This window comes from Eucyclogobius newberryi, unplaced genomic scaffold (assembly GCF_026437365.1).
Source record: "Eucyclogobius newberryi isolate DKJ021-1_F unplaced genomic scaffold, fEucNew1.0.hap1 SCAF_7, whole genome shotgun sequence".
Lineage (NCBI taxonomy): Eukaryota > Metazoa > Chordata > Actinopteri > Gobiiformes > Gobiidae > Eucyclogobius > Eucyclogobius newberryi.
In genome coordinates, this window is record NW_027316389.1 from 17,236,861 (window position 1) to 17,254,798 (window position 17,938).

A 17,938-nucleotide genomic window follows, 5' to 3' on the forward strand; every position below is an offset into this window, starting at 1 on the left:
ATTAACTGTGGATTACTCCAATAATTCTGATAAATTACCAAATGTAGTTCCAAATAGATAAAACAATAACAAGTAGACAATAGTTGACATCAATATTTTATTTAGTTCACAATTCACATTCACCACATTCAAATTGGAACTAAACCTAGGGTTAGCAAATTTTATAAATCAAAAAATGGGACACACCTGGGTTAGGGTGGGGGAGTAACAGTAAAACTGAAAAAGTGGGTATTGAAGTACACCTCTTTCATGGCTCACTTGTGAGTCAGTACGAAATCTGAGAGACTTCTGTGACTTAAACTGAGAGAATTTTTTTGTGTTCTAGTCATTTTCAAGAACAGTTTTTCTTATTTTGGCCAAAGAAACAACAATATATTCTCCTCTTTACTGTTGGCGGGTCTCAAAGTGGTAAAAAACTAGGACAACTGGGACAAATCATTTGTTTTGGATACGGTACAACTGTTGAAACATGGGACACAATGTAGGTCAAAAAGGGCAAACCAAGAACTAGTCCACATCAGGACTAATATGGGCTCAATTTAGGACAAAAATTGTGAACACAAACTTAAATGCAGGCTAAAATAATAAAGAAAAATGCATTAATTTCTTTCATTATGTTAGATATGGACAACTAAATAATATGGACATAATAAAAATCATGCCCAAGGCAAAACTGCTGTCCAGCAGCACATTATAGGCATTAGCTCTAAATCCATTCTTCTAATTATTTAAATCATTATACACTGATAATGTAAATTTGTTGTCAATCATACGCGTGGGAGATATATACAAAAATGGATAATATCGCAATTATTGTAGGAGATTGGAGATATGCAAAATTAGAATATCATAATATTTGTATGGCCCTGTGCAATATCGTCATTGAGATCATGCAAACAAATATACATATACATTTCTGTCAATATCGCCCACTCCTAATCAGTCACATTAGTCGCATTAAAATGTCAGTATGGGTCATCTTTCAGACTACTGTACAAGCAGCAGGTGAACAACATCCCGAACAGCTGTAAGAAACAACACAGAGGCATTCAGTTACACACAAATAACACATTCACGTTCAGTTTAACCTAGCACCTGTAAAGACGCAATGCCAATGCTCAGAGCCCACAGAATGTGTAGCTGCTTCAGGATAAACATATCCAGTTTTTGTATGCAGCCTCCCTGAAAGCACAGACACAGTGAGAACAGCTGAACCTGCAGGAGCTCGCAGGGTCTGTGTGGTACCTCCACTTTGTAAATGTTGGACGGATGGTCTCTGCGTCCACACAGTTCTCCAGGAGTTTTACAGCAGCTGTCGGGAACTAAGCGCCCGTTACTTCTGTCCTGGATCCATACGCTGTCTGCCCAGTCGGCTGAGTTGTTACTGCCACAGCACTTGAACTGCGAGAGAAATCAAACGCAGACTCTAATCTTGATGATTCCTTCATGTTTTACTGAATTGAATTAAGTGTTTCAGTCAATTTAATGCATAAAAACTGGTAGCATGTTACAGCAAATAATAAAGCGTGGAAATTAAATGGAAATAGCTTCATAATTAAAAAGTGTAACTGTGGTAACTGCTGGTATTTACAGGTTACAAGTTTATCTTTCTACTTTATTTCATGGTAAATATTGTTAATCTTATTCAATCGATCAATCAATCAATCAATCAATCAACTTTTATTTATAAAACCCTTTACGAAACTCAAAGTGACCGAAGTGCTTCACAATAAAAATCAAGGCAATACAAAACATAAAACTAAGTAAAAAACTAAGTGTACAAAATAAAGTGTCATTACATTACAGTGTTAAAAGCCAGTCTGAATAAATAAGTTTTAAGCCTGGATTTAAAAAGGTTAAAGTCCGTGGTGGTGCGGATGTCGGGGGCAGTTTGTTCAAGAGTCTGGGACCGCGACAGAGAACGCTCCATCAGTCAAAATGTTTTGGCCTTCTTGCATTCGTCATACCTTTTTTTTCTTTGACCCAATAAGAGAAAAGAAAAAATATCTATCTAATACAAAAAAATTGACATTTGCAACCTGGGACTGCAATGTTTGGTTTGAAATTGTTTGTTGCATTTTCTCCTGCATTGGCACCTCAACAAAGATTTTGTTGGTGTGTGTTACTCTTTCTCCTGAATATTATTAATCTTAACCATAATCTGTAAAGGTGTTTTGTTTTTAATAACAGAGGAAAAGGGCTGCAAAATACTTTTATCCCAGTTACAATTGTTGCTTTTAAATGTTACGTTTGTTTTAGGGTTTCAAGTTTTTTTTTTAGAATATCTGAATATCAAAACATCAGAAAAGTGGCCATGTGTACAGCAACAATCTGATCGTTATCACATTTCTGGAGTTATAAGATTATTGAACTGTCATGTAAACATCTGATGTGAGCAATCTGATTCCGTTCTGGATGTTCACAGGTTTTTAACAAGGAAAATTATGCCCAAACAAAGGGCAAAGACAAAAATGAAAGAGAAAATGTGAAATATTGAAGTTTTCAAAACTCAGTCGTCTTCTAAATACAACAGTCACTTTAAAAGATGTTGTTGGTTATTAGATGTATTTTGTGCATGTAAATACAAAAGCATCAGATGAGATTATTCTAGTTGGCCTTGTAAATGTCACCACTGAGTCAATGTGACTTTCTGGTTGAACGTAAAGCATCTCGTCTCACCTCCTGCTGCAGCCTGTCCACGGCCTGAGTGACACTGTCCTGCTCTGGCTGCTGATACTTCTGCTGCATTGTCTGCTTTAGATTCTGCTGGAGCTCCTCGTCCAACTGACAAAGAGGTGACACATTTCAGTCCCTTTTAAAAGACAACATCCCTTCCCTCCAAAACTAACTGCAGTACAGTCACAAAACCCCTCGGTGCCTAGCGGCATTAAAACAATAAGATAAATTGATTTACTACAAATTTCAGTTTTACTTTGGCTTACTAAAAACAAATAAAAATGTATTTCAATATTAATTACCAGAGCGTAAATAATGCAGACTTTTAATGATTGCCATTTAACACAGAAACAGTCGAATTTCTTCTTTCTCAAAAGTCTGAACTCGGCTCCAAACCACATGCTTTTTTGAGAGAGGATTTCTTGTCGATGTCTTGATTAAAAATACCCAAACATATCATTGACGATAAGAAAATACTGACTATAGATTAAGTACATATCCTTTATTTGGAGTGAGTATTTTTGCAGTTAATCGTCGCAATTTGCATGTGATTCAAATTACCTGACATAAACCTCTCAGTCCAATTCAAGGTTGTACTGCAATAATAATAAAACACTCTACTTCAATATATCCTTCTGGCCATTGTACTTATAACACAGTGTTATATAAAGTACATGAAACCAGTCAAAGCGTCAGAGTGACAGATTACCTGATGGCAGAAAGGGAAACACTGGGGCAGAAACAAGAGGGACAAAGAAAGAAAGAGAGAGCGTGAGTAAGTGATGGATACAGGTGAACAAATGAAAGAAAAAAGACAGAAACATGCACACAAACATGATATATCAGACAAACTATATCTGAATGAAAGCGGGTTATGAAACAAGAAGTGAAAACATGAAGATTGACACCAGACGTTGTTGTAACCACACAAACCCCCCAAAATATAACATCAATCCTGCCAAAATATTGGGATACAAATACCAAAGCATAACAAAATCTTACCTCATGGTAGTTAATAAAGGCAAGGATTCCAGCAATCATTTCCAGCAGAAATATACAGAGCAACAGAACCAGGTACTGTAACAGAAAGAAAAACAACAAAGGTCACTTCAGCTTGGGTCTTTAGTAAACCAGCCATCAGATTCCAGTGCTATGATTATTATATAAGAAACACAAATAAAATTACTCACGATTACAGTCAATACAACCAAAATATAACTCTCTCATAACTCTTTCAATTGCTTTATATTCCACTTGTCTAGTTCATTACTAGCTTTACAAAATTATACTTTCTGACTGAAACTAGACATGTTATCCGGCTAAAAACCTCATTAAAAAGACACATATTGTTGCGTTTTGTGTGTGTTTTTATGGACCGTATATCTGGGAATAAATAGATGAGTAAACAGGCTGTGAAACACAAAAGAACCTTTTATAACAAAATCATAGACATTATTTGTATCAAAATGTAAAAAAACAAATTACTATTTATGAATAGATTCCTACCAAATATTGCAAGTGTGAAGGGTGTTCTGTAACAATGTTAACGTCAACGTTAAGAAATGTGCCAACGTCCAAGGACATAAAATGGTTCAAAAGCTTTTGGCAACAATGTTCAGAGATTGTAACAACAACAAGAACAATGGCAAGAAGAATCAAGCCAAACCTGTGAACAATAGAATTTAGTATATTATTGTAAATATTTCTAATGAATTCTACTATTTTTCGGAGGGACGTGGACAAAACTAACACTAGCTCGGTTTCAACGATGAAATGAAACTATTATATTCGATTTTTGTGGGAAAATAAAAACACAATATGATTTACCAACATTGTTTGTGCAAAATTGCCAATCCAGTACTGAGCCGCAATTAAACTAGGACAAGAAACCAACCAGGTCTGAACCAGGACCAATCCAGAATCAAATCAGGTCTAAACCAGAACCAAACCAGGTCTTGAGCAGAACTAACTAAACTGCAACAATTCTTTTTTTATGTTGTCCCTATCAAATAAACATAGAAATAAACAAACACAACTGATACCACGGCCTCCAATACAGTTATTAAATCATCACCTGAATTAGATCAATTTCCATCACTTTCTACCTTTGTTTTTGTTGCTTAATTTACTGGGTTAGGGATTTGTCACATCACTTATAAAGCAAAAGTGTCCAGCGTATCGTCCAGCTTGTTTCAGGCGGCTTGAGTTGACTAAACACTGGCCTGTCAGTCCTGTCCGAGCCCTGTCTCTGGAGCCTCCTCATTCCTCGGGCATGAGATACGTTCTAAATACAGTCTGAATGACGGTTCGACTGGCACTGGGTTCGGCCGTAAATAGTTTTCCCGACGAACGCGAGGGACGGGCTCTTGGTCTGAGCGTCTTTACCACAATGAGGAGGCTCTTGATCTCTCTGAGCGTGGCGCAGCATCCTATAAGGCCAGTGAGGATGACCACGGAGCCAGCAGCGATCAGGAGGTAGGCCGAGGCGGAGTAGTAGTTGGAGCCCAGTAAACTGATGTAGTCGCTCTTCTCGGCCAGTGTCCAAACGCCTACTGCCAACACCGCCCCTCCAGCCAGCTGCAGAGAGAGGAGGAAAAAAGACACATTTAGGAAGAACTCAAAGCAGATGAGGAATGTGTTTGGATGTATCTAAACCAGATTCTACACAAAGCGGAGGAAGATGCTTGATACACAGAGGCACTAGAGTACACACTTTCAACAGAAACAGTCTTACATGAGTTCTGATATAAAAACAAGACCAAACAATTGAGAAAATGTCCAACTTTGTCCTATTTTTATCCTTTATTTAATCCAATCAGCTGTGGCAACGCCTAGGGTGTCACCACAAAACTTAAATGTCAAATTTGATTTAAATTTGAGGGGGGAAAATGTGCTACACAAAGTAAATAGAGTGCAGATTTTCAACAGAAATTGACACTCTAATAAAGTGTCTGGTTTTTCTGCTATAAAACAAGACAAAACAACTAAGAAAATGTCCAACTTTGCCCTTCTTATGATTTTGAGTATTTTTGCCAACCATAGTCTGATGAAATTCTAGCCTCATCGTTCAACTCACCAAGAACAAAATATTGAACAAAAAGAGTAGATATTTCAGGCAAATAGTTCCGCAGCTGTTTTTTTCGGCCTGAGCCTCCATCCTGCAAGAAAGTCAACACAAGGCATCATGTGTGGCAGTCGGGGTAAAAATAGACAAGACATTCAAAGCTATTATATCCTTGTATTCATTCTGGAAGATTGGATTTCTCGGTAACCTAATCTTAAGTTTGACATGCTTCAGTCATGGTTGTGAAGGCCGGGCGCTGACAGCGTGTGAAAACATGGCAAATCATGTCATGTGCAACTGCTTCATGCGTGTCCTTTGGAGCGAGTGATGCCAAGAGGAGTGACTTGAACCTGTTGTAATTGAAGCGTGTGATGAAGACAGCTCTGTGAAGGAACATGCCACCTACAAGTGTCTCACCCCAAACCCACGAGACAATCCAAGTTGAGAAGTTACAATTTACCAACCATTCAGCGCGTTTGGATTAAAGCTTTGTGTAAAAAGCTTTGTGTGTAACTCAACGGTCTGACTTTGCATCTATTTTTAAACGATTGTGTCAGAGCAATGGAGAGGTGCCAGGAATAGTCCTACCTGATCTGAGACGCGGCCTGAAGAGTCCAGCTGTTCGGGAGCGGTGTTAACCCGACTGCCACCTCACGGTTCTGTGAAGGTTACCTCTGTGTGTAGTGGTGCCCCTTTTCTGCCCACAGCCCACCATGAACACAGGGCAGAGAGCAGAGAGCAGCGCTGCCCCCAACTGGACACGCAAGGATTTTTTTGGGGTTTTCTTGTTTCTGCAAGTAAACAAACAAGTAAACAATAAGAAAATTGTCAGGAATGATTTATAATGGAGAAGATGGACCTTTTTCCTGAGACTGATGTAGGACAATTTTAGGGGAAAATGGATTACATACAAGAAGTCTCTGGAAATCATATAGTAAAAGGTTGAACTGCTACTTGAATGAATTGTGTGTTGCTTTTGTGTTGCCTTTGAGGACATAAGAGAATCTACTCTAATGTGATCTGCTGAAAATGTGTAAGAAAAGTTGACGGTAAATATATCCTTGTTTGTTACCGAGTGAGTGGTGCAGCAGATTCTCAAAGCCTCCTCTGTCCTCCACGTGGTTGGCACTTTTGCTGCGTTGGTCCCAGGTCACGGAATATTCTGGGAAACATAAGAAAAGACTTCAAAATACTTTTTAATTTGTCAATTATAATTAGAATGATGCTTAATGAGTGATACAAACCTTTCCTGTAAGCAAGTAATTAACTCAAATCGAGCCTTTCTTCTTTCGTTTGGGTCGTTTTGTGCAGTGAATGAGGCAGCGTTAGATTAATAGTAGTAGTAGTAGTAGTATTAGTAGTAGTGTTGTTGTTGTTGTTGTTGTTGTTGTTGTAATAATCATTATAAATAATAATTATTTTTTGAATGAAAGAGTAATATACTGGTAATAACACAAAAGTGATGAGAAATGTAACAGTTTATCAGCATCCTCATTACCAATTCATAACAAATAAAACAAACTGCAAAATGTTTCAAAAATGATGTACACACAAGTCGTACCTCAACATAGTCCAACAGTTTACACAAAGCTGTTCATGCATTTTAGCAGACAATCAATAAACAAATACTTTAGAGATTTTGTGTGTGTGCGTGCTTGTGTGTGTGTGTGTGTGTGTGTGTGCGTGAGTGTGTATTTATGTGTGTGTGTGTGTGTGTGTGTGTGTGTGTGTGTGTAGTAATTCAGTCTTTCTTTAGTCAAACTCACAGGAAGCCCATAAAACAACCCCAAAATATACAAAACATTGACATTACTTGGACCTGTACGTCTTAATAAAGGTACAATAAAGTGCACCTTAACCTTAACCGTAAAACACTTTGACAAATAGACTAATACTGCAAGTTCTTTTGTCCAAAACAAGAACATGCTGACATTGACGTGCGAGTCAGCATCGCTCTGATAATGAATGACCAAAGTTGTGGAGCCAGGCACAAACACGGGGCAGCAGTACTTAATGTGGGTAAAGGTACTGGGTCACGGGGACAGGAGGGTGTCTGTGAATGACCCTCCTCTGAGTCTCCAGCCGAGCGTCTTTCTCGTCCCTCAGCCGTTTGTTCATGTCCCTAACAAACAGGAAAGACAGACAATGAGATCACGACTTCCCTGAACTTTGTGTTGATCCAGCGCTGAACCGTGGAGACTCTCACCTGAGGAGCTCCAGCTGTTTCGTCAGACTGTCCTTTTCCTTCTGCATGTTCCGTGAGACCTTCAGCACATTTCTGTAACATGGAAGGACATCATTTTTTAGGTGATTGCTCTTGAGTAGATTTTTTTGTTGCAGTAGTAATTGAGTATTATTAATGAGCGACATTTCAAATCATAGTCCCAATTGTCCCTTTCTTCTAACAAATACTCATAACAGCACTACATTGAATACGTGCACTGCTTAATTCAGCTATAAAGGTTTTTCATCAAGACTGATCTAAAATGCAAATTGTATATAGCACAATTTGTAAAAAACACAAATGTTAAATCTTTATCTAAACTCTCATCAATATTAAACAAAGAATTGAACACTGTAGAGTGATGGGTTTGAGAGAATAAATCAATATATTGAATATAAAGACAAAAACTATGGTGCTCTGCTCAAAGAAGTGTCTTAAACGAGATGCATAGTTACTTTTGTTAATAGTTGTTAATAATTGGAGCAGGTAACATAGGATGAGCTGTTGGGAAACTATGTGAACAATAAATTGTCTTGGTTTGAATTTATGGAATATGGATGGATCAATAATAATATGAAAGAATCAAGCGTCAAGCCACAGTAAGAAGATGCTGTCAATACCTGACACTGATCTAACCAAGTCTGTACTAAAAACTCTGTACAAAAGAAAGATGTTAAGAAGCTCCAGCTGATGCAGATTTTTTTTATTTTGCGTAAGTAAACGCTATATAATATACTTATTTATGGTTTCCTGTGATACCTGAAATGTGTATTTTATATGCGTTGAAAAAATCTGATTGGAAAGTTGGATTATGGAATGTTATTTGTCACAATAAAATGTTAATTTATTTAGTATTTTAAAGTAGGAACTCTCAATCTCTCAGCAAATTGGGATCCTAATAAACTAAACCATATTTAATTCACACTACAATACAATTAGTGGCAGCAGAACATTATATTACAGTACAATTTTAGCTGTAACTGTACTTTAGCAGGAGTATAAATATTAAGCTCTGTCCATCACTGACAGTGTCTGACCAGAGTCTCCAGGGGAGTTCCCTGTGATGTGCAGTGTGTTTACGTCTGTTTGGTCTGAGTCTCCTGGTCGCTCTTCTCCTGCAGGAGCCTGAGCTGGTTCAGAGCTGTTTGCAGCTGCTGTTGGCTGTTCTGCAGCTGCTCCTGGAGCTGCACGTTGACTCTCTGGAGCTGCTGGTTCTGCTCCTTCACCTTTCCCTGATCACAGTTCATCTGCCTCATGCTGCTCTCCATCTGTGCACAAATACACCTGTTACGACCATCCTGTGCCACTGAGAAGGACGTTTTAAATACCTCTTTCTGTTTGCTAGCTTGGTGCTCCAGCTCCTGGGCCCGAAACTTCAACTGCTCCTCAAGTTGATGGCTTTTCTGCTTCTGTTTAATACTGTCCTTGGAATTTATTTTCATTATTAATATTATATTCACATTTTTCAAACTAAAATGGTAAGCAGACTGTCAAATCGATACCTCTACTGCATGTTTCTCTTTCTCTTCGCTCATCTGGTTCTCCATTTCTTCATATAAAGAGCGAATCATCTGATCGTGTTCAACTTCTCGTCTAAAATGACAAAACTCTTAATGTTACACCTGATGTGTTGGACTGCGTGTATCTGAGAGCGCTGTGCACCTGCGCAGAACTCTTTCCAGACTGTCCCTCTCCCTGAGAGAGTCCTGCAGGTACAACAGGGCCTGGGCCAGGACCTCCTCCAGCAGAGCCAACAGAGCGGGGCTGTTCTCCTTCAGCTCACACCACAGACTGCACAGCTCCGCACGACTACAACACACAATGAAGGCTTTGGGAATGACACAAGAAAATAATCCACCTGAAGATAGTGTATAAACATTTCTGCGAATTAAGGGTTCTAAATGCCATATTTAATGTTTCCACCTCCTGTTACTTAAAATGCAAATAACGTGATGAATCGTAGTTACAGCCAGGCTCAGTCTACCTCCCGAGAAAATACACACCAAGCTTTAGAAATGAATGAAGAAAAGAATATAGGGGCAGGCCATATGGACAAAAATGTATCTCGAGATGTGGAGTATCTCAATATCGATATTCATTTAATTATCAGACAAATGTGAACTGTTTGTGAAATTAATAACCAAAGTGCAGAAATATCACCGTGTATACCTTTATTTGAGAGTTCACAACATAACTTCTTTCATTTAAATTTGTAATCAGCTCTTTTTGGAGCATTTTTTCAACATACTCAATATTCAAATTTTGCATATCTTTGAAACAACATTAATGATATTATATAAATGTTTTGATATATTGCCCACCTCTAAATGAATGAAAAAGAAAAAAAAAACAAAAGACAAAGTTGTACAGGACTCTGAGTGACCGGTACCTCCGGAATAGTCTGTCCGCGCCAAGCTCCGACAGCGTGTCTGTAAACCGTAGCGCTGCGGCATCATGGGAGCTGTCCGTGTCCTGGTCGCAGTCCTCCAGCTCCGGCCCGCTGTCCTCCATGGTCTGCTCCAAGGCCACCAGCTCTCCTGTCAAACAAACACACACGATAATAAACACGAATGCTGTGAACACCACAGACTGTGATTTGCATCCGTTGTCCCGTGTTGTTCGCAAACACACACTCTCTACTTCAACACTCACCCAGGCCTGTGTTGAACTCCAGGGACGTGAGGAAACCATTGCCCCCGCGATCCAGACTCTCGAACACTGTCTCCAGCTGCTCAGGGGAAAGAGGAACCTCACCTTCAAGTCTCTGCACAAGCACACGGAGAAAATAGGATAAGACGTGTTAACGTACAGTAAATGGAAAACATCGGCACGTTTTCCTGATTAATGACACAATTTGGCACTGGAATAAACAGCTACAGTAATAGACCAGCTCAAATATGAACTAGTTTGAGGAAGGATTTTTGACAACAAAAAATGAGCAAACATGATGGTTTTGATTGAACACGGTTAAAGAAAATCATGGATCGATAATCATCAGGGAATATTGTCGTTAATGACTTTAGTGACTGTATCTATGGAAGGATTAATCATCTTATTGTGATTATTAGTTGATAGTAGTACCAGTATGAGAAACAAATGTATTTTGATCAGTGTAATCGTTGTGTGAAACACAAAAGAACCTTTTATAACAAAGTCATAGACATTATTTGTAACAAAATGTAAAAAGCAAATTACTATTTCTGATTTTCAAGCAAGTGTTCTCGATCTAAAAGCCTTCAGTCTCAATATTTCAACCTTTATTTGGTTAAAAATGCTTTTTAAAAGAAATAATCGTTTGACTAGACGACTAATAAATAAAAAAATTGCTGATCAGTTTCAGTTTCAGGCCTAATTGAGTTGTCTTTCTGTGCTGAGACCTGCATGTCCTGTTTGGTGATGAAGCCTTTGCCCTCCTTGTCACACAGTTCGAACAGCTCCTTGGCCTTTCCCATGAGCTCCTCCTGTGGTCTCAGGGGCTTCTGCTGCCTGTGAGGGTTCCATCTAGACCTGGGGCTGTTGACTGGGGGGGGCCTCTGTCTGGGGCTGGCAGGGACAGCTTCAGCACTGCCCTGGCCCACCAGCACCTCCCCAACCTCCAACCAACGGGACATTTCACTACAAAAGAAAAACATGTGTGTCTGGGATGGAGTGATGTCTAGTACCATACACTTACAACGTATGAATGTTAGACATTACATCCATATCTATCTGAAACTTAGGTTCAAGGTAATGAAAACAATACAGTATATTACATTTTGTAAATGCATTATTAACATAGAAACATACCAATTACAACACCCAGAGGCCACTACTGCCCCCAATCATGATAAAGACTATTTTATTATACATTTCTTCCTCATATTCAAAAGCAGGACAATAAATTGGTAAAAAATTCTTACTTCTTACTAATCAGTGAGATTAAATATTGACTACCTCATGAATGTCTTAAAGGTAAAAAAAAGGAAGTGCTCCAGTAGCCTCACTGTCACTGAAATGTGTGGGAAAATGCTGCAGTCAAATATCATAAATCAAACATTTTACATTCAAAGAGAGCCGAGCATTTGTTTAGTAAATGTAAATAGTAGAAAAAGCTTCAGTTGTAGTCATCTGGACTCAGTTTGAAAAAATAGACGTTTCGACTCTCATCCAAGAGTCATTGTCAATAACAGAATTTAGGTCGAGAACTCCGATATTAATACTGTTCTGTGGTAAGACCCGCCCATTGGGAGGAGCCTTCCTGAAGTAGAAAGAGTTGTTTGTTTCAACAGAAACTCCCCCTTGTATCTACCGAGCTAGCCTATTCAGAATCTTAATGGGCTATTAGAATCCTCTTTGTCTTTGTGAGACCCTGGCTCGACCACCCTGAGTACCTGATTAGCATCTGAATGTCCTTTACCTTTCCAGGGGTTCAGAATCCCATTATAAATAAAAGGAAGATGAAACCTAAGCCCTCCATTTCTGTTTAAAGAAGGTCTTTCTTTTTTAACAAAAATAGCTTCCTTGACTCCTCTTTCAAACCATCTTTTCTCCCTGCTTAAAGGAGGTTCCACTCAGACCCATAGTGTGCAGCACAGATTCCATCACCTACAATGTGGCCAAGCATTTAACAACTATATTGGCTCCGCTTGTGGGGAATTCGGAACATCATGTGGAAAACACGCACAACTTTGTGGATAAAGTGAAACATCTCCAACTGGACCCAGATGACCTCATGGTTTCATATGATGTTGTGTCCCTGTTCACCTGCATCCCGACCTCTGAGGCAGTAGCAGCAGTGAGGATCAGACTGCAGGAAGACACCACCCTACAGGAAAGGACCAAACTGACACCTGAACACATATGTAAACTGTTGGACATCTGTCTGAACACCACTTACTTTCAATTCCGGGGACAATTTTACAGACAGATTCATGGCTGTGCCATGGGCTCGCCCGTCTCTCCCATAGTGGCCAACCTGTACATGGAGCATTTTGAGAAGAAGGCACTGTCCTCATTCTCAGGCATAGCTCCAAAACTGTGGCTCCGCTATGTCGATGATACTTTTGTAACAATCAAGAAACAAGAGCTGGAAACCTTCTCTGATCACATCAATGCTGTGGACCCACATATCAGGTTTACAAGAGAAGACGCTAAGGAGAATCGCTTGGCCTTTCTTGATTGTTCCACGATCAGAGGAGAGGACGGGAAACTCCAAATAGAAGTATATAGGAAACCTACACACACAGACCAGTATCTGCTCTTTGGTTCCAACCACCCACTACAGCACAAGCTGGGTGTGATCAGAACCTTACAACACAGAGCTCAAGGTGTGCCCACCAGCTCAGAGGGCAAGAAGAAAGAGGAAAAACATGTCCGAAATGCCCTCTGCCTGTGGTTACCCCGCTTGGGCTCTCAACAGAGTGAAGAGAACCAAGAAGCAGGACAAAAGGGAAACTGAACAGAGAAGGAAGGGTGTTTCTATCCCTTATGTGTCTGGCCTGTCGGAAAAACTGCAGAGAATTTTTAGACAACACGAAGTCCCTGTTTATTTTAAACCAGGAAACACTTTAAGACAAAAACTGGTTCACCCAAAGGACAAGTTGCCGACTCAAAAACAGAGCAATGTAGTTTATTCGATCCAATGCAGTGAAGAAAGTTGTAAAGAACGTTACATAGGTGAGACGAAACAGCCTCTACACAAGAGGCTTTATCAGCACAGAAGAAATACAAGTTCAGGACCTCAGAGCGCCGTGCATCTCCATCTTGAAGCCTCTAATCACTCGTTTGAAGACGGTGAGGTGAAGGTTTTAAGCAGGGAGAAAAGATGGTTTGAAAGAGGAGTCAAGGAAGCTATTTTTGTTAAAAAAGAAAGACCTTCTTTAAACAGAAATGGAGGGCTTAGGTTTCATCTTCCTGTTATTTATAATGGGATTCTGAACCCCTGGAAAGGTAAAGGACATTCAGATGCTAATCAGGTACTCAGGGTGGTTGAGCCAGGGTCTCACAAAGACAAAGAGGTTTCTAATAGCCCATTAAGATTCTGAATAGGCTAGCTCGGTAGATACAAGGGGTAGTTTCTGTTGAAACAAACAACTCTTTCTACTTCAGGAAGGCTCCTCCCAATGGGCGGGTCTTACCACAGAACAGTATTAATATCGGAGTTCTCGACCTAAATTCTGTTATTGACAATGACTCTTGGATGAGAGTCGAAACGTCTATTTTTTCAAACTGAGTCCAGATGACTACAACTGAAGCTTTTTCTACTATGGAACACGCCTGGACGAATGAGGGATTACACCGACATAGTAAATGTAAACTTAAGTCAAGTGAATGGGTAAACAGTCATATAGTGATACTATTATATCACTGGATCCTCCTGTGCAGAGTTAAATGTTTTTTGACACGGTGCAGTGTAGTTACTCCCTTGTCAAACATGAAGTGCAAACCGAGTGCGAGCTGTGAGCGCACACATTATCTACAGCTGCTACAGTCCGGTCAGAGGGATGGGTGACAGGCCAAAACATTAAATCGTAACTTTCAGATTCATCTGAGAGTTCACACTTCATTGTCATTGGTTAAAGCCCCTGTCACGCTCAAGAGTTTTACTGAGGCTGACCAATAGGAGGTGTGTAAGTGGAGAAAAAAGTGTCAGCATACGAAATGGCAATTGTCACAAGAATGAGATCATGATTTGATTTTAATCACAAATACTGCCCATCCATAGCGGTCACAGCAATACAGGCGCTAGGAAATACAACCATCTTCATCATATTGTTGAACAGTGCCAACTACAGCCCCATTGCCAAATATGAGTCAAAAATATAAGGTTTGGCTTACACAAACATGAGCGGATGTGTATGTAAAGATTACTGCCGTGTTTACCAGGATAAGACGGAACAAAACAGGATAGAGTCATGTGAGGGACTCCTTGCTTCAAGATACACCTAAGCACTGACCAGGTGACATGCAAAATAGCACATTTGCATTCCAACCAACACATTTTAGCAAAACATATCTTTTTCTCGAATACACAGTGACAATTCCCTTCATTTCAAAAGTGATTCAAAATGCAGACAAGGCTAATTTGATTAAACCTGAAGTATATGTGTGTGAGCCAATTCTGATAGTGACTGTTCAATGTGGATTGGGAAACTTCCTTATAACTCTAAGGAGATAAGAGACCAGTGTGATTGTATTTAATGTATATCTAGCCAGCTTCTAATGCTCCACAGGTACAGCAAAGGTCAAATAAACCACACGCCTCATACTTACATTGAAGGTGAAGAGAAAGTGTTGAGATTATAGCAGTAAACAGCAGCGCGCGTCCTCTCTGTGAACGATAGACCATGAACTTAGAGCTACTTAGATAAAGTTAAAGCCACAACGGGAACTGTAACACTGCTACACTGTAATATCACTGAATACAATGTGTAATAATACAGTAAAAGTGGTACTAGTGTTATTCTGGCTGAAGTCCTTTTGAGATAACATAAAGAAACCAATTCTGACTGCAGGAATCCAGAAAGCGTCACAAAAAAAGCAGATTTGTCTTTTTAAACAGACTAAAATAAAATAAAAGACAGGTAAAGTGAGGAATAATTAAATGGCTGTTAGTTTAGTTTGTGAATGTAAAGCACATGTCAGAGGTCCTACCTGCGCTGTCCGCTGCACAAACAGGTGCAGAGCCGAGTGTCTTAGCCGCATTCTGTTCCGCCCCGAGCCGCACGGGGGCAGCACGCACACGATGAATAAAACAATATATGTGCAACAGTGTGAATAAAACACTAAATGGACAATCGCCACGGCAACCTCTAGTGCCAATTGCAGGTAACTAAAAAACATGGAACTTTTGAAATAACATTAGGTTATTTTTTTGTTTTGTTTTTTAATTAAAATTGTCTCTTTGTTTAATGATTGTACTTTAATTAATGTGGGGGGAATATTGTTGGGGGATCCATGTATTCTGAATAACACTAGCTTTAGTTTTAAACCAAACGCAACAGGGGACCATCGAAAGGAAATACTAGGGAATACCTCGTCTTATCACCAATATCATCACAAATATATCAAATCATACGTCTATTTTTAAAATGTGTGAATTTTCTCGACCTGTTTTTTTTACATTATTATTACACATGTTTGCTCTTTTGACAATCACAAGATGGCCGCCGTAATTGCCACGACAACAGTATCCCTATAACATCTAGCTTTGCCTATATCTGTACCGTAATGTTTAACGTAGGTCACAGACAAAAACCACTGCTGTCCTTGTATGGCGTCGAAGAACTGAACATCTACTGTCGCATTTACGGTAAAAAGTTGTGTTACCATGGAGCTAACGGAAATACATCGGTTGCTGCTGAAAAAGCTTTGCTCGCGCCTAGATTGAGCGGCTTTGTTTTTGAGTTTTGATAATTCCAAGTTTAAGGTGATTTTTGTGAATAATCTTTGTGTTATGTTATTGTGCGAGTGTGTCCGCAGAAAACCCCTGTAGCTTCACATAAATCTGCTTCTGCTAACAATCTGATTGATTACGACAACAACAAAACAGAGTTGACTGCTGCGTGCAGATTATGTACGGTAGCTAGTTAATCCAAACTGTGAGCTTTTATACTTCCACTAGTTTGGCTGTAAGGGACAATCCCAGGCTTATGTGTTTTGTGTTGTTTTGTCTTCAGTTCATGCTCTTGTCTCCTCAACGCTGAAGACAGAGGATGGGTCTGTCCACTGTCGGGATGTGATTTAAAGACGCCACTTTCATGGATATTGTACAGTGAAGATGAGTCAACAATGACGAGACTCTGCCCAAAGCTTAGTTGTTGTATTCGACGAGGAGTTTGTTTCTTTTATTTGAAGTGTTGAACCGTGGAGTGAAGATGCAGACTGGAAACTACTCCCTGGTGCTGCTGATCCAGCTCTCTCTGTTGGCCTATGACCTGTTTGTGAACTCCTTCAGTGAACTTCTAAGAGCAGCTCCTGTCATCCAGCTGGTGCTGTTCATGTAAGTTTTACACTGGTTTGGTAGAGTTATTCTATGTTTTGATTAAAGTTAAATAAGAAGTAAAGCTACTTCATGAAATCCCTAGTTTGGTGTCAACATTATTTCTTCTTGCAGAATTCAGGACATAGCCATACTCTTCAATATGATCATTGTTCTGCTGATGATGTTCAACACTTATGTGTTCCAAGTGGGACTGGTGTCACTGCTCATCGGGCGCTTCAGAGCTCTCGTTGTCTTTGCATCTCTGTATTTGACCCTCAGCATATGTCTTCACTGCTGGCTCCTGGTATGTCTTGCTCAAAATTTATTTTTATCTAAAGTAACTTTCCCCTTGATGTTTCTGATCAAACATGTTCCTTTAGAATCTGAGATGGCTTGAATCAGACCGGTTTGTTTGGACAGATGGTCTTCAGGCTCTCTTTGTGTTCCAGAGAACAGGTGCTGTCAATGTCCTATTTATTCATAGCACATTTTAAAGAACTGATTAATATTGTTTCATTTTGTGTTTATGTTCACAGTGGCTGTGTTGTATTATTATTTGTACAAACGCACATCAGAGTTTATGGGAGACCCACGTCTCTATGAGGACTCACTGTGGCTACGTGAGGCTTTCTCTAAAGCTCGAGAATGAATAAAGCGATTTGGGCAAAAGGAAAATGTATCAGAATTTATCATTCTGATTATGGACAAGCAGCTGGCTCTGTACCATGGCAAGATGGTTCAGGGTCATGGACTTCGACTGTTCAGTCTGCTCCAATGTGGCCTCAAATTCTAAACTGTTTTTAATGTTTGTTTGATTTTTTTTGCTATAGGTCTGTAAATATTTCAGCACAAGCATACGTTTTGTTTTTTCATAACTATAACATTTAATTAACTTCAGGTTTTCTGCTAAGTAATTACTTTTTATTTTAGTAATAACCAGCTGTTCATTTTGGACACCAACTCTGGATGGGAATAATAGTCTACACCCCATTTGGGTCAGGACTCTTGAAAA

General features: G+C 39.4%; 3 protein-coding genes across 5 annotated transcripts; 1 reads left to right on the plus strand and 2 right to left on the minus strand.

The window, feature by feature from the left end:
* Positions 1-83: 83 nt before the first annotated feature.
* On the minus strand, positions 84-6,483 carry cd151 (CD151 molecule). 2 transcript variants are annotated; one of them, XM_072435821.1, is made up of 9 exons: positions 6,329-6,483; positions 5,753-5,834; positions 5,062-5,253; positions 3,679-3,753; positions 3,386-3,406; positions 2,680-2,784; positions 1,246-1,401; positions 1,096-1,182; positions 84-1,025 (listed from the first exon to the last, which is right to left on the minus strand). In XM_072435821.1, the coding sequence occupies exons 2-9, from the start codon at positions 5,831-5,833 to the stop codon at positions 966-968; spliced, it is 777 nt and encodes a 258-aa protein (XP_072291922.1). In that variant the 5' UTR covers position 5,834; positions 6,329-6,483; the 3' UTR covers positions 84-965. The 2 variants fall into 2 exon arrangements, with proteins under 2 accessions (XP_072291922.1, XP_072291923.1); XM_072435822.1 differs by lacking the exon at positions 3,386-3,406 and having other exon boundaries at positions 6,329-6,482.
* An 823-nt stretch (positions 6,484-7,306) lies between these two features.
* cracr2b (calcium release activated channel regulator 2B) lies at positions 7,307-11,608 on the minus strand. Its single transcript, XM_072435886.1, has 9 exons — positions 11,342-11,608; positions 10,617-10,728; positions 10,354-10,501; positions 9,627-9,773; positions 9,467-9,557; positions 9,293-9,388; positions 9,045-9,232; positions 7,947-8,018; positions 7,307-7,862 (listed from the first exon to the last, which is right to left on the minus strand). The coding sequence occupies exons 1-9, from the start codon at positions 11,594-11,596 to the stop codon at positions 7,751-7,753; spliced, it is 1,221 nt and encodes a 406-aa protein (XP_072291987.1). The 5' UTR covers positions 11,597-11,608; the 3' UTR covers positions 7,307-7,750.
* A 4,653-nt stretch (positions 11,609-16,261) lies between these two features.
* On the plus strand, positions 16,262-17,745 carry tmem138 (transmembrane protein 138). Of its 2 annotated transcripts, none has more exons than XM_072435088.1 (5): positions 16,262-16,371; positions 16,651-16,944; positions 17,059-17,230; positions 17,307-17,382; positions 17,463-17,745. In XM_072435088.1, exons 2-5 carry the CDS (start codon positions 16,820-16,822, stop codon positions 17,573-17,575), a joined length of 486 nt encoding a protein of 161 aa, XP_072291189.1. In that variant the 5' UTR covers positions 16,262-16,371; positions 16,651-16,819; the 3' UTR covers positions 17,576-17,745. The 2 variants fall into 2 exon arrangements, with proteins under 2 accessions (XP_072291189.1, XP_072291190.1); XM_072435089.1 differs by lacking the exon at positions 16,262-16,371 and adding an exon at positions 16,424-16,543.
* Positions 17,746-17,938: the final 193 nt, after the last annotated feature.

Excerpts from the sequence above, each read along its gene's own strand:
- cd151 (XM_072435821.1), bottom strand. The coding sequence starts at position 5,833 with ATGGAGGCTCAGGCCGAAAAAAACAGCTGCGGAACTATTTGCCTGAAA. Across the intron at positions 3,754-5,061 it reads TCAAGAGCCTCCTCATTGTG|TACCTGGTTCTGTTGCTCTG; the intron begins GTAAAGACGCTC and ends TTTCTGTTACAG. Across the intron at positions 3,407-3,678 it reads CCTTTATTAACTACCATGAG|TGTTTCCCTTTCTGCCATCA; the intron begins GTAAGATTTTGT and ends TTTCTGCCCCAG.
- cracr2b (XM_072435886.1), bottom strand. The coding sequence starts at position 11,596 with ATGTTTTTCTTTTGTAGTGAAATGTCCCGTTGGTTGGAGGTTGGGGAG. Across the intron at positions 10,502-10,616 it reads GGAGTTCAACACAGGCCTGG|GAGAGCTGGTGGCCTTGGAG; the intron begins GTGAGTGTTGAA and ends TTTGTTTGACAG. Across the intron at positions 8,019-9,044 it reads GAGACTCAGACCAAACAGAC|AAATGTGCTGAAGGTCTCAC; the intron begins GTAAACACACTG and ends TCCATGTTACAG.
- tmem138 (XM_072435088.1), top strand. The coding sequence starts at position 16,820 with ATGCAGACTGGAAACTACTCCCTGGTGCTGCTGATCCAGCTCTCTCTG. Across the intron at positions 16,945-17,058 it reads ATCCAGCTGGTGCTGTTCAT|AATTCAGGACATAGCCATAC; the intron begins GTAAGTTTTACA and ends TTCTTCTTGCAG. Across the intron at positions 17,383-17,462 it reads CTTTGTGTTCCAGAGAACAG|TGGCTGTGTTGTATTATTAT; the intron begins GTGCTGTCAATG and ends TTATGTTCACAG.